General features: G+C 38.4%; 1 protein-coding gene across 1 annotated transcript; it reads right to left on the reverse strand.

The window, feature by feature from the left end:
• Positions 1-1,477: 1,477 nt before the first annotated feature.
• LOC134645914 (programmed cell death protein 10) lies at positions 1,478-15,048 on the reverse strand. Its single transcript, XM_063499544.1, has 8 exons — positions 14,920-15,048; positions 13,199-13,420; positions 7,941-7,994; positions 6,370-6,487; positions 5,165-5,291; positions 3,988-4,066; positions 3,807-3,889; positions 1,478-2,344 (listed from the first exon to the last, which is right to left on the reverse strand). The coding sequence occupies exons 2-8, from the start codon at positions 13,286-13,288 to the stop codon at positions 2,263-2,265; spliced, it is 633 nt and encodes a 210-aa protein (XP_063355614.1). The 5' UTR covers positions 13,289-13,420; positions 14,920-15,048; the 3' UTR covers positions 1,478-2,262.
• Between the last annotated feature and the right edge of the window lie 1,396 nt (positions 15,049-16,444).

Genomic DNA, 16,444 nt, shown 5'->3' on the forward strand with positions numbered 1-16,444 from the left:
GGGTTCATTTTCTAGGATAAGGGAAGAATGGATGAATTCATAAATGAATGAATGGTTGGTTGGATGAATTAATGTATTCCTCTGGTTGTACAGGTCTCCTCTGTAACTACTGCAAATGATTATTTGAGGTTTGGAGGTATTTAAGTCAAATGATTACTTTTGTTTCCCACCAGTAACATTTAATGTTTAAGTGTGTATAACAAAGACAAAAGAGAATTGCGATTCATTCTTTTCGAAAGCCATCGGTGTGTATTCAGAAGACAGTTTTAAAAAAATGTATGTGGGGGTTTGAGGGGTTTTTAACAGCTTTTTTTTTTAACAGTTGTGGGTGGTTGACACTTAAAAAAAAAAAAAGTAATAATTTTCCCGTATTCACATTTCATGTCTTTTTATATTTCCACTCACCAACATTTAAAAAAAGATGTTCTAGTATTAGCTTCATTTAGCTGCTGTAGGAAAAAGTAGTTTTACAAATAAGCTTTTATGGATAGTATGAAATGTAAGAAATTTGGGGAAATACTTTACATTAAAGTGCCAGGTAGCATGACAGTATAGTACACTATATATGTACTATAATAGTATTGTTACCACATTGACAAATGTAATCTCGGCAGGCGAACTGCAGTATGGGTCTGCTCATCAAAATGTCATGGCTGTTGGATGTATAGAGATCAAATTCATTGCAATTTACATTACACGGTTTGTGCCAAAATACCGAGAAATATTTCAAAATTTAACTATTGTAAATAACACGATCACATTTTTAGGTGGTCGTTATGCTGTAAGACATCAATAGAATTTTTTTTTTTTTTTAATCCGGTGATTACTGTATATAGATTAAAATGGCACATAAGCTTCTCTTTGATTTATCTAATACAGGAGTGGGGAACTAAAGGCCTCGAGGCCGGTGTCCTGCAGGTTTTAGATGTGTCCTTGATCCAACACAGCTGATTCAAATGGTTAAATTACCTCCTCAACATGTCTTGTAGTTCTCCAGAGGCCTGGTAATGAACCAATCATTTGATTCGGGTGTGTTGACCCAGGGTGATATCTAAAACTTGCAGGTTGATATCTAAAACTTGCAGGACTCCGGCCCTTGAGGCCTGGAGTTCCCCACCCCTGATCTGATAGGTTCACTGTTTTTGAGAAAGTACAGAGATTAATAGAAATCCCATCCCTCATATCTTCTTCCAGCAACGGCTCAAGGCTACTTAAAGAAATGTAAGCAAACCTGTTTTGACAAGTGGGGAAAAAAAGAAAACAAACAGAGCCACAAAGCTGCAACCATTTTCAAACTGACCATTTGGCACCGTTATCAAAGTATCATTGTTCTGAAATGGTAAAATCCTTTTTTGAATAAAACAATGTGACCACATCTATTTTTCAGGCCATGCCACTGCAAAGCAAATCCTCTCCCACTCACACAGAAAAGTTGACCCCACACACACTGGACACGGACACAGATAAAAAAGCATCATCATTTGGAAACTATTTATTGAACATTTGCAACCAGTTAAATACAGAACTCTTTTCTCTCTACATCCCTCAACAGCAGGGACTGGCTCCACTTCATTACACTCTTGAGAGGAGGGAATGTTACAGGACTTGGTAAGGCGCACACTGTGCTGGAAGTCTTTTGGCTTTCTTTCTTCTGATAATAAAGAGAAACGAAATCTGCCTCTCAAATGTCCAACTCTGCTTCCTCTCCTCGCAACTGTTTGACCTGCAGCCAGGTGCTTCTGTCAATCCATACAGCCCGTGGCAAAAATGACACAAATAGGAGGCGAGAAGAGAAAACTGGTATAGACTACTGAGAACAATCCCTACTGGATGTAGTCTCAGATGTGTAGCCATGACTGAAAAGCTAAAAGTAAAATGATCAACATGAATATATTAGAAAAATGGCAATTAGTCTTTAATGAACACCTCGCCTCACCACCTCCCAAACAAGTTTTGGGTTATAAATTAAAACTGTCCAAATAAAATCAATTAACCAAGACTTTGGGCCCCTGTTCAGTTCCACTTCAAGACTGGAAAATCGTCATTGAAAAAAAAAAACAAATGGCACTTTTCAGTCTCTTGAACTGGAATCTAGAATCTCGACTCCAATGACATCGACCCCAACCCTAAAAATCAACTCTAATTTACATATATGGGTGAGGTGCTCTTCAAGCCTCTGCCATTTTAGCAGTTGTTCCCCAAGGGACAATGAGAAGGGGGGGCTCTGTGGTTTCTTGGGTGGGGTCGGGGTGGGGTGTGGGGCTAGGCCACGGTTTTGAAGGTCTGCAGTATGAGGTTGGTTTGGTGGATGAGCCGGTTTGCACTGATGAAGACATTTATTGCCCTGGAAACAAAGAAAAATTATAGCTTGTGAAAACTCACTGGAGAACATCATACACAGTACAGAGTAAACAACAACTTTGGAACAAGAGTGGAAAAGCTGCCTTCCCTTATCTAATTGGTTAAGGATATTCAAATCTAAACAACAGGAGTAGAAGTCCTGCTCCTGTGACCCTCTCTAACAACTTTATCCATGGTTGACACAAAACAGGATGACACTTTGTTTGCACGGACAAAAGTCATACCTTGGAACACTTTGCATTAGGTATTATTAATCTGATGATAACGAACTATGAGCTTGTTTCTCCTACAAAACCACGAACACCAGTTTTCTCAAATAAGGACTGCAGTAACGTTAACATTTTGCCCCTTCAATCGCAATCTCCCACATCCCAAAATATGGAATCTTTTCACCCAATTTCTATAGTGGCTATATCTGTAATATTAACTGAAATAAAACAGAAATAAAACCCTCAACTTACCCACAACCATATAACCCCAAGTTTTTGACTGTTGGGGTTTCTGTGGTCACACTCATAAATTGCTCTGTGACGCAAGACTGTCCCCCCAAGTGCTTTAAACAGGGGGTTATCCAAACAGCACTACACACAAGTTATAGACCTCTTCAAAACTTCCTTTCATTGCTAAAATATTTGAAAAGGTTGCTGAGACACATTTAAACAAGGTGTTAGAGAAGCCCGATATTCCAGATAACTGTGGTTTCAGGATGTTACACTCCACAGAAACAACTCTCCCTAAAGTCTCAAATTCTGATAGCTGTAGATACGGGTGACTGTTGAAGTCTTGTTTTGCTGGATCTTAGCTCAGCCACTGATACAGTTGATCATCAAATCTTCATCCACCATGTAAACCACATGTGCTGTCTTGGAGTGGTCCAGATAGAACACATTTGGTTTCACTGGGACCTTTAGCTGGGTATTCATGTGGCGTTCCGCAGGGCTCTTGTTTAAGTCTCTTATTATTTTCATTTTATATTCTGCCATTCGGCCATACTATTAGTATTTTTAAAACTATCTATCATCTGTTTGCGGATGACATTCAACTGCACCTCTGCTTTAAACCTTATGAATTGGATAAACTGTCCATTTTAACTGACTGTTTTAATGCCATTAATGGTTGGATAGCAAATTCTTTTTTTGTAGCTCAACACAGACAAGACGGAGTTTCTAACTATTGCTCCAGGGAGCCTTTTCCCCTCAAATGCTTTGAACCACTCTTTCTTTTTGCATTTAAAAAATATTGCTAAACTCAGAACTGATGTCTCAAAAGTGAACTGGAGAAGCTTGTTCACGCCTTCATCTTCACCTGCTTAGATTATTGTAATGCTCCATTTTCTTGTCTGTTTAAAGGATCTATTATTTACCTCCACCTCTGTCCAAAATAGAATCTGTCTTCAAAAACAGGGTACTGATTAGCTGAGGCATAACACGTGGTGCCATACTTACTTTCCATCTTTGAAGTATGTTTTGAGGGTGTCGCTGAAACTTTTGGAGTATTTCACAAACTCCTTTTTCTGGTGTTCCAGGGCCTTGCCGAGTAGAAAATAAAGCAAAAACATCCATTTGAAATGAGGGAAAAATGTGAAATAATTCAAGTAGTAGTAATTGTAGCGTATTCATTACTCACTCTGCGATTCTGGTACTGATATTTTTTAATGACATTGTTGACTGTGTCCAGGAGCTCTTTTATGGCGCTGGCAATGTCTCTGTGAAGTAAGATGAAACACTAGTGAGAGTTCTGTATTTTTTTTTTTTCCAACGCAAATTCAACCAAGAAGCTAAAGGATAAAATCGGAATCAAGCACTACCTCAACCCCTTCCCCCGATATAGCTCCAACATCTATTAGAGGTGTCTGCTAGAGCTTGTTGGATGGATCTAAATATCGACAGTATCGATATCAACGCAGGTAAGGATATGTGACTGAAGTCACTTGAATCAGTGACAAAACCTCTCCCACTTAAAACACAACATCCCGATAAACAATCAAGTTTCACTGAATCATTAGACACACTGTCAGATACTAGCAATACTGAATTTATGCAAACTCAGTGTGTAGCCTACTGAATTGTGTTAAATCAATAATCTTTTTTAGGAAACTGGAATCATGCACTGTGAAAAATGTTTGAACATTTTGCTCAATATTTCTCCAAAGGTCTTCAATGATTGTTGTAGAATTTTCAAAACAAAATCGTCCAATTTAGCAGTATTTTCCAGGTGTTTTACTACACAATTTCAAACAAAAGGGCCACAGGAAAAGCGTAAGGTGTCCATTTGGAAGATGTGACGGAAAATTTAAAACAGCTAATGGGCCTTAAGAAGAATGCAAGCATAAAAGAGCATATTTACCAGTTTTTATCCATCTTTGAACAATCTCCCTATAACGTTTATTAGAGCATAGAAAAAAAATCCAGCACTGCATTGTTATAAATTAACAGTTATAACAAAAAAAAAATAGATCTCAACTCAGCAAATTTCAATGTATGATTCTTGAAATGGTTATTAAATATATAGATAAAGAGTCACGCGTCTTATAAGGAAGAGGAAGTGAAAATTTCAACCACAAACACCTGCATTATAGTAGTATGCAAATACTATGGTGCCCATTTCCAATTGTGTGGAGAGAAAGAATGGTAAGATTGCATATGTGCAATTCTGCTTTCATTTGTAATTTGGCCTTTGCAAATATTTCTATTGTATGAAGAGTGTTTTGCTATGAAAGCTAAACAAACCCCAAAAAGAATTATGTTGCATAGGCCCTATGGGTTGTAAAGCTGGTGGAGTGTGTGTGTACATTCGCACTCACTTGATAGTTTGGAGGAAGCGTACTCTGTCATTGATCTCATCTGGGATTTTGCTGAGGATGTGTTTAAGAGCTCTGGCCTTCTCATTTAGGTCTTGGAACTCCTGCTCAGGTCGGTCAATCATGAACTCTGCAGGTGAGATGAAAAACAAAAAAACAAACAAAAAAAAAAAAACGAAACACACACACAAAAAAAAGGTGTTTAGCACACCCACAAAGACTAGACGATTTACAGCACCTAACAGAGCATCTTAACATAGCACCTAAAGTGAGGCTGTATCGAAAAACAACACAAGCCCATACTTGCACTGACATTAGCACAATTAGATGCATGAAAATACCATTAAGCAGCACAGCATCCTAGAAACATTTTCCTCTCATAAACATCTGTGTGCACCAGAGAGAAAAACTAATTCATGGCTCTCTACAGATTTTGAATTGCATAAAGGTGTCTTATTATCAACTGCAAAAATAAAGCTGTTTTGTGTGTGTGTGTGTAAATGGGATGTAGAATTATGTTTTCATAAGCTGCCAAACCAAAACACTTTAGAATTGGATATGGAAAACAGGATAGGAAAGAAAGAAAGAAAGAAAAGGAAATCAAATCCTGACCAAGTATTGTGTCCTTGGCAAATCAAATATCTGGAATCCAGTTTTATTTGGTGTATTTTATTTGACTGTATGTAAACAACAAATAGCAAGCACCTGCCCTAAATACAGAAGTATCAATTCTAGTTTTAACTTTCTAACTAGAAACTCAGCTGACTATGTTTCAACCCTCAGGTGTGTCCTGCAGAGTACACGCATTTTCACACATAAACTTCCAAAAGCGTGGGAGGAACGGTCTTGGAACAATGTTTGCTTTAATAAAGAACAGAACAGGTGTTCAGTGTTAAACCAAATATTAGACATGTCCTGGTGCATGCTTAATAATCCAGGTAAGGATATGTGACTGAAGTCAAAACCTCTCCCACTTAAAACACAACATCCCGATAAACGATCAAGTTTCTCTGAATCATTAGACACGCTGTCAGTACTGCAAATACAGTTTGCTTTGGCAAGATTAGAGGACACATGACTGTATCTTTGTGAGTCAACGTATAATGTGACAACACAAGCCTTTCTGAGAATATAACACATTTACAAGGTGAAGTCAAGAACATTTCAGAGCTGCAGCGCATGTGTGAAAATGCCGTCTCTCTACTCACCTTCCACATCATCAGCTGCCATGCGCAGTAGGGATTCAGTGAAGTTGATTTGGACGTTTTTCTTCTCCAAGATCTTCATTATGATGTCCTGAGTCAGGCCGGGGTTCTCCCTCTCCGCCTGACAGAAGAGGAGAGTCATACATGTGAGGTGAGCAAGACAAACAAGGCGCTCGGTTTGTCTTCTCCAATAAAAGCACCAGGGGGGCTTAGCCGAAGGTGCATAGGACAGAGTCAGAAATGTATTGAAAGTCAGGTGTCCCCTGTGACGCGCTCAGATGAATGTACAAAAGCTCTCCACCTGAATAATTCAACAAGGCAGGAAGCAGCGAGGGCAGCAGAGAGCCTAATCAGAGAGACAAGTGAACAAAAGCCCCACAAATGCCAAAGTAAAACAGCTGTAAGGGGATCAAATCTCCCTTTGGTTTGCATAATGATAAAGCAGCTTCAACTCTATTAATATTTCATTTGCACACACACACACACACACACAGTTAACATAACTGGCATCTGGAGTGGTATAGAAGCAATCTATGCCTGGCCACTGTGCTTCTATTATCCTAGTGCAATCAGAAGGTTGCTCTGATATTAACAAAAACCTCTTCTGATCACTGCAGGCTGGTATCCAAATCACAGCACGAGTGTGAATATCAGTGCCTCTCATGTTCTATTAATACCTGCTGAGTTAATTCATTTAAACACTAAGTATGAAAACTGAGGTGCTCAAGTTTAAGGAACATAAAAAAACCTAATGCATAACTGATAACAAAGGTAAGAGTGCTAAGAGTTTTTTCCCCACATCTCTGGCCAGCTCTATTTCTAACAAACAAAAGGAAAAATACAGACAAATGAAAGCAGTAACATAATTAATTTTACAACGAGGAAAAAGAACCTATCCTGCGACATTAAAAGGTAGTAGAAATAAAATCTGGAAAAAAACTGGACTTTGTATTTCACCAAAAATAAACAAATAAATCAGATAAGCACACAGCTGATTTTGACTACTTCCGAGTTAAAAACAATAGAAATTGCCCTTAGCCAATGAGCATATCCTGGATAATACACATATCTAACAATTAGAATGAAAATTTACAAAACTGACTTAACTTTTTATTCAGTATTACCCAAAGTGAGTGACTGAACCCACACTCTCATCAGAAAAATAAAATCTAAAGACCATTTTACCACAGACTTCTATAGGTGTGGATCCTTTTGCAACCACATGGATTGCCCCCTGGTGGTCATTAAAAAGAATGCAGGTTGAATATACTTCAGAAGTCAAACAGAAGTTACATCCAACTCTTACGCAGCTTCTATCTTTGTATGTTTGCATCAGACACACATTTTGCAATGACCCTGTTATCACGCCAGTCAAGGAGAATACATGCCTCTTGTTATTCTGCCAAAGCAACAAACTCATAATTGGTGAGGGCATCAGACAAAAAGCAGATGCACCTGCAATGTGTCACGCGAGCTGGAATGCAGCCTAGGTATAACAAGCAAAGATGACGCAAAATTTGAAGGTGTGAGCAATACTTCATGTCTCGGGCCTTCTGCCTGATACACAGTCTTACCTTTATGAAGGCTGCTCTGAGAGTCTGAGCTGCTGATAGGTTGATCCTCTCCAGCTAAAAAGGGGGGAAAGCAAACATGTTGATGCCAAATCTGGACATGCTGCGCCCATCACAGGTTATGTATACACATTTTTTTCATCCTAAATTAAAGCAGTCTGATTAAAGATGTCAGGTCAGGTTTATACAGTCTTGTGTTAAACTTAACAGTAGTTACGTGTGAAAAGCATCAAATAAGTTTAGTTTTGGTATGTCTTTGATCAGCTCCCTGTAGGTGGGTATCTATCATGTCATCAAAGGAGAGCACATAATCACTTAATCATTTACAAAAAACAATTTTTATTTTGATACATTTATAAAAACACTTAGACACCCCTTTGACGTGGACTGAAGTTTTGAGCCTCTGTATATGGACCATATTTAATATGTTTGGGCTTTTAAGCTGAGTGTAATCAGAATGCTGGGCTCTATGTAAAAACACAGCCACTCTGTAGGGCTGGATGATATGAAAAATAATCTGATCACATTGATCTTTTCCATATCAGTCGATATTAGTATCAATTAAGCCACCGTTTCATTCTAGCTTTAAGGTTCCTTTTTACTCCTGATGTATGAAGTTTATTTTGCTTTAAATATTATTTATTTTCTGTCTGATGTTACACATGATATACTGTAAAACTTTACACAACTGTATTTAAATACACGACACAGGTATATATAATAAAGTCAATTCTAACCAGGCAAAAGCTTCAAGTCAAAGAAGTTAAAGAATGCAAACAAAGTGGAAAAACTAAATTCCAAATAAATAAAGTAGGTATCAACACTTAAAAATCTTTTTTTAAAAAGTAGTATAACATATTTTGTATAGATTCAAACTGTTTTACATTGTTGGGAAACAACCCCACAAGTAAATAAATTAAAAATTAAGAACACTCTTCGTGGAAAATTTAAGAAACCTTCAAATGTAAACAAAGGAGAACAAACTAAAAGCGTCATATTCACTCAATTACGCTTTGCTTTTGCTCTGACACAATAAAAAAATAAATAAATACAAATGAAGAAAAAAAAGAAGGTACAAGAAGTCCAGAAATGTCTCTTTGAAGTGGGCAGTGAGGCTCATGTGCATATATGACCTAACCATAAAACCTCTGTGTTAATGAAGTATAAGAGCTGTTCAGCCGTTTCTGTGGACACTGTGTATAGATGAGAAATTGCCATCTGAGAGAAATGTTTACGTCCTGGGACCTAGTAACAAGAGTTAGTGACTTTAATCAGCTGCTTAAATCCAACATTTTCTATTGTGCTTACCAACATTAAAGTGTTTGACAATTAGGACTGCCACAAACGATTATTTTGATAGTCAACTAGTCACCGATTATTTTTGCGATTAGTCGACTAATCAGATCATGCATCCATTGGACGTAAAACGTACAGCTTATTGCACCAACATGCATCTGCTCTTATACAACTATCATTAGCTTACACCTTGAAGTGTTTAAGGTATGTGCTAACTAAAAATAAAGACAAGATAATAGTTTATTAAAATTTTAACATCTGCTCTTTGCTCCCTAAAATATAACAGGTCATTGAAGTAAATTCTCTACCATCTCACACTTCTGTTTAATCAGTTTTCTGTTTGATGTTTGTTCAGCTCTGTAAAAGCTATAACTTTAATCTCAGCCAAACTGATTTACTCAGGAACAAATAAAACACTGACAAAAGCCAAACAACAAATTTTTTAAGTTATCTAAGTGACTTATATATCATGTTTAACCCGAGTAGGGAAAGACTGTGGGCCTTCTGAAAACATTGTTCTGGGAGTTCGCTATTCCCGCCGGCTCTAGTGAACCTTGTCCTGCCGGTCAGCTCGTCTCTGAAAACGTCAAAGCACTTTTGCAAATATGTGATGTCTTGATAAATCGAGCAGATATTTGAAGTTTACACAGCTCATTCTCGCCTGAAAATATCTTAAAAGTTTATTTTGTGAACCAGAAAGAGTAATATTAAAACTAAGTAGCTGCCGCCATTGTTGGAAACTGGAATTGGCTGGGCTGCGCTATGAATTCTGGGATAGGTTGGGCCACGAAAGATACACCTGACCCATCCTTCAAATCTGGGAAAAAGGAGGACGCATTTGTCGACCGCATTTGGAGAAGTCTTCGAATTTGGACAGCCTACAAATGCATCTTCCGAAGGATGGGGCCGCTGAATTTGGACACAGCTACGATACCGGGGACTGCTTCTCCTTCTTCTTTGGCGTTTAACGGCAGCTGGCATCCTTGTAGATGCAGTGCTGCCAACTTCTGTTTCAGGCCATTATTACACTCTTAAATCCTACTACTTATTCCTGAGTCTTTCGCAATCTTACAAAGCTTCAAAGGACGCGTCGACAATTTTGATAGTCGACGTAATCGTGACTAGTCGACTAATCGTGGCAGCCCTGTTGACAGTAAAGTGGGCTGCTACATTCAAGATATCACTGTGTTGGTTTGCTTTTTCTTTAGAATGCATGACATGAATGGTAAAGACCTGCATTACACGCGTACGTATAATGCAAATTAATGGTGTAAGGACGGCACTGCCTCAGATGGTAAAACCTATTTATGGAATTACGTGCATCTATGCTTTCAACAGTTTGCAGTGTATGCTGCTCTGCTTCTTTGTCTGACTTTAAATAACCCAAATATCTCCACACTACCTCTGCCAAGTATGACTAAAAATAAAAACGACACAGACTGGTTTCTGAGACTTGAGGTTATCACAGAAGTGCATTTTAGCAGCCTAAAACAAATGACAAGGCATATATATACAACACTATGAAGAAGTACTTCTCCCTTCCTGAGTTGTAAATTTTTTGCATATTTGTCATGTTTTCATGTTTCAAACCATCAAACAACTCTTTATATTAGACGAAGATAACCCAAGATTCAATTTATTAGACAATCCAAACCCATCTGGTCCTATGTGAAAAAGTAATTGCTCCCTAAACCTAATAGGTTTGGGCAAAACTTCTTTATTTTTTTCCTTTTTCTTCTTTTAAGTAAGCCATTTTCAAGCATGAACAGCCTGTCTAAGGTCATGCCAAAGCATCTCAATAGGATTAAAGTCTCGACAATTCCACCACAAAACCTACATTTTATTTTTTGTTTGGCTTTTATGAGCTTGAGCTTCAGTGCATGAATTGATGGCTGGACATTCTCCTTCAAGATTTTCTGGTAGGGAGCAGAATTTGTGGTTCCCTCAACTACAGAAACTTATTCAGGTCCTGAAGCAGCTCAGACATGTTTGACTGTTGATTAGGGCTGCCACGATTAGTCGACTAGTCACGATTACGTCGACTATCAAAATCGTCGACGACTGATTTAATAGTCGACGCGTAGTTTGAAGCTTTGTAAGATCCCAAAAGACGCAGGAATAAGTAGCAGGATTTAAGAGTGTAATAACGGACTGAAACAGAAGATGGCAGCACTGCATGTACAAGGATGCCAGCTGCCGTTAAACCCCGAAGAAGAAGAAGTAGCTCTGTCCCAGAATTCATAACGCAGCCCAGCTCAGTTGTCAACAATGGCGGCAGCTAGTTAGTTTTAATATTACTCTTATTATTCTTTCTGGGTCACAAAATAAACGTTTAACATATTTTCAGGCGAGAATGTAGCTGTGTAAACCTCAAATATCTGCTCAGTTTATCAAGACACCACATATTTTCAAAAGCGCTCCGAAGTTTTCGGAGACGTCTGTTACCCACTAGCTCGATAGCTAGCCGGGGGCAAGGCTCACTAGAGCCGCTGAGAACACCGGACTCCCAGCAAATCGTTTTCAAACCCACCGCCGTCTTTCGCTACTCAGGTTAAACATGCATAAGTCACTTAGATAACTTAAAAATGTTATTGTTTGGCTTTTTTTTTGTATTTTATTTGTTCCTGAGTAAATCGGTTTGCCTGAGATTAAAGTTATAGTTTTTACACAGCTGAATAAACGCCAAGCAGACAACTGGTTATCAGAAGTGTGAGATGCTCGAGAATATACTCCGGTGTCCCGTTATATTTTAGATAGCAAGGAGTTTATTAAACTTCACCGAAACAATCTGCAAATTTCATTAAAATTTAATAAACTATCATCTTGTCTTTATTTTTAGTTAGCACATACTTTAAACACTTAAAGCTGTAAGCTAATGATAGTTATATAAGAGCAGATGCATGCTGGTGCAATAAGCTGTACGTTTTACGTCCAATGGATGCATGATCTGATTAGTCGACTAATCGCAAAAATAATCGGTGACTAGTCGACTATCAAAATAATCGTTTGTGGCAGCCCTACTGTTGATATGATGTTCTTTTATGAAATGCTGATGCAACGGGACTCAAACCTTCCAAAACTCTGGTAGACATGACAAACCTTTGTGTTCTTTTGGTCAACAGCGGTTTATACCTAGAAATTCTCCCATATGCCATTTTTTCTTATTGTTAAAACATGAAAAATGGCCTTAACTGAGGCAAATCAGGGCTGCAGTCCTTTTCATGTTGTTCTGGGTTCATCTGACCTCCTGGATACATCCTTGATGTGCTTTTGGGGTATTTTTGATAGGGTGCCCACTCCTCGGAAGGTTCACCACTGCTCCATGTTTTCTCCATTTGTGGATAATGGTTCTCACTTTGGTTTACTGAAGTCCTAAAGCCTTAGAAAGTGAATAATCCTTTCCAGACTGACATTTTCATCTCGTGACTTTCTTAAGATCTTGGTATGATGTGTTTCTTTACGAGATCGTTTAGCCTACCTCACTTTGTCAGACAGGTTCTATTTAAGGGATTCTTGATTCACCAAGTAATCAGGTCTGGGTGTGGCTAGTGACATTCTACTCAGCTTTCCAAAAAATGTGGTTAATCAAAGTTGAGTTTCTCCCTTAATAAATTAAATCATCATTTAAAAACTGCATTTTGTACTTACTTCTGTTATCGTTTTCCAATATCTACATTTGTTTGTTCATCCGAAACATGTAACTGTATGTAATATGCAAACAAAACAAAAAACAAACAGGAAGTGGGCAAATACTTGTTCACAGAACTGTATATGCATCTTTGTTTCTGCTATGCCGGTTCATTATTATAATCACCTGCTATATGGATACATTTTCAAATGCGTTACTGGGTCTCTGGTTTCTCATACAGGCATGCTGATGCTGATAGCTTCCCTGGACGTCTCCTGATGAGGGGGATGTCCAGGCAAACTATCAGCGCCTTTGTCCCCAGCATGTGATATTTTACCTCATTGAAAACTGGATACATCACGGCGTACAGCGTCATGGATACCATGGAGTTTGTCTCCGCTTCATTCTTCATCTCCTCCATTGTCATCCTCCAGGGAGGAGCAGCTCTGGTTGTAACAGTGAGGAAGAATCTGCAGCTCACATACACTCACACATACACTCAACCAGTCACACTCACACACACACGCTCAAAACCACCCAAACTCCAGAGTACAGTAGCCTGAAGAAGAAAAATGTGAGACAGTAAAACAGTGTAAACGAAGAGACTGGATTTATAAAAGTAGATCCACAACTAAAACTTCTCAACACCCTAACAAACATATGAAATAAATATAATATAATAAATATACCTTATAAAATCACTATGACACATTCCTTATAACCTCTATTTGTATTTGGTATTTATGCACTGTAATGTCTAATTCATTAATGTCAGATATTTATTCTGCAATGCCGACTCAATACTGTTTAACTAGCATTTTCTATAATGTTCAGACAAAAAGAAAACCACATTGACCATATTACTATTAGTTAGTAGTTAATACTATTGACCAATACTGAAGTCATTTCAAAAGCTTTCTATTAGTTCATAAAGCTCTCAATGGCTTGCCTCCCTATCTCTGACTCAATGTTAACCCAATCAAACCTCTCAGGTCATCAGGTGCAAATCTTTTAAATATTTCTCAAATCAGATCCAAGTTTGCCGAGTGGTCTTTCTGCTACTGTGCTCCTGTTCTTTGGAACAAGCTGCTCGCTGACTCAAAACCTTGGGTTTTCCCATAAAGTTTTATTTAGCCATATTGACTGCCTTAAGAGACTGTCAAACCTACCTACACAGGTTTTTAATGTTTCCATCATTTGTGTTAAGCACGTTTACGTACAAGGAAATTTGCTATATAAATAAAGCTGCCATTGCCATTCAAACACTGCTCTTTTGTGAGTCTGGAGAAGGGGAGTGGCACAGTTACCTGGTTGATGACAGCAAACCTTCAATGACCAAACAGCAACGTAAATATATGACAGTTGACGGAATTAAGAAGTGCTTATTACAAGCAAGACACCACCCGTTTCATAATTGTGTTGATTCATATCAAAATATGTAAAAAGTCCAAAAGGAATGACAGGAATTACATTAACAACAAAAAAAAAGTTTGGAGGTGTAGATCAGACATTAGCCTCCTAAATACCATTTGGGGTATTCAGCTAGGCTAGCCAAATACCTCTCGATGTCATTACGTTTACATTAAAAAAAATGTTTAGATTTTTTTTTTCAAAGACATAAACTAGACTAATATTATTATTTTTCAACCAAACGCGATGGTAGCTGGCAAACCCAACCACTTAAGCAGCTTACTGGATGTATACAAGCCCAGGTATTTGAGACTCGGCTAACTGGACGTAGCTAACCGAGTAGATATAAAGTAGACGTTATATTGTGCTGCCTATTTTTCTTAAGACTGTTAAAATCAAGAGTCAGAACAACAAACTGGTGGGTATAGTATTATATTTATCGCGATCTACCCGTAAAGATATCAACCTGAGGCCTATGGCCGAGCATATCGATGGTAGCGAACTGCTAGCAGTGAAGAGCCGAGCTTCCGTGCTAGCTCTGGTAATTTCTGGATTTATATATTTTGAGATCCTAAAACACGCCAACCGGCTGGTTTAGGAGAAATGTGTACATTACAGTATGTGTCAAAAATGTGAGCAGGTATCTACCTTTTGTCTGACTTCGTAAATGGGATGGTTACGCCGTCGATAGCCTTTTTAGCTGCTGTGTTTTCTCTACAACTTAAGGCGGAAGTTTTTTAGGACTGGCCCGAGCGACATCTTCCGGCCCGTTGCTACGTAAACACACACCGTCCAATCAAAGAGCGGATAAATTAAGCGACTCTGACGTCATTTAAATAGTTACATTGTACACGTAGTAGAGTTTTGAGTTACTTTGCGGAAGTCTTGTTTTCTCATGATAAAAATATCACACGGGCGTTTCTCTCCTTCGAACTCGGTAAATTCTCAGGGGAGTCCAGACTCCCGAGGACTGAGACAGCAGTGTGGGAGCATCACAGTTCAGCTCAGCTCCACTGTGTCCTTCAGTTCCTTGTTGGGCTTAATTTCATTTTGACTAATATTTACAATTCACTGCAAATGCACTGTGAGCAGGTTGAACAGGGTAAGAAATGAAACAGCTGAGGTTGAGCCTCTGAGGCAAGTCAAAGTGGTAAGGCTGAGATGGTTTGGACATGTGCAGAGGGGAGGGGACAGTGGATATATTGTAGAATGGATGTTGAATATGGAGCAGGTAAAGAGGAGGACCATAACAAAATTTCATAGTGAAGGCAAAGTGTTGGTGTGGGAGAAAGGATTTAGGGAGATGGTGAGATGGAGACAGACATTCAGCTGTGGTGAAATATGGTGCTTCCCAAGAATTTAAACCCAATTTGATTTGGTAAATGTTGCTTTCAAAGTGGAAGAAAGCACCCAAACTATTTACTTAAATTAAAGTTGTAACACCACTGTAGTGGATCAGCTATAAAAATACAAGTAAATGTACTCATTATGTAGAATGACTGACAGAATCATATACACTGTGTTGTTGGACCATAATAATTGAATCGATGACAGGTGTTACTTAGATACTGCTGATAGCTCATTTATAATAATCCATTGAATCTGCAAAATAATAAGTAACTACAGCTTTAGCAAAGCAGACCTCAGGCCATCACACTACCAGTACCATGTCTTACTGTTGGTGTGATGTTTTGGGTTTGTTTTTGTTTTTTAATTAAATGCTGTCCTATTTTTCACCAGATTTAACGGGACTCAAACATTCCACAAAGTTCAACTTTGATCTCATCGGTTCACAGAATAATTTTCCAAAAGTATTGAGGATCATCAAGATGGGTTGTGGTTTGGTTAGCAGTGCGTTTTACCTTGAATGATTACCTTGAAACTCTACCATACATGTCATGTTCCTCCCAATCTCCTTATTGTTATGTCATGAACTCTGACTTTAACTGAGGCAAGTGAGGCCTGCCGTCCTTTAGATGTGGTCCTGGGTTCTTTTGTGACCTCCTGGATGAGTCGCTGATGCGTTCTTGGGGTTACTTTGGTAGGCTGGCCACTCCTGGGAAGATTTACCACTGTTCCAAATTGAGGATAACGGCTCTCATCATGGTTAGCTGGAGTACCAAGGCCTTAGAAATGGCTTTTAAACAATTTTCAGACATGTAAATGACTTTGT

The sequence above is a fragment of the Pelmatolapia mariae genome, linkage group LG16_19, assembly GCF_036321145.2.
Source record: "Pelmatolapia mariae isolate MD_Pm_ZW linkage group LG16_19, Pm_UMD_F_2, whole genome shotgun sequence".
Taxonomy (NCBI): Eukaryota; Metazoa; Chordata; class Actinopteri; order Cichliformes; family Cichlidae; genus Pelmatolapia; species Pelmatolapia mariae.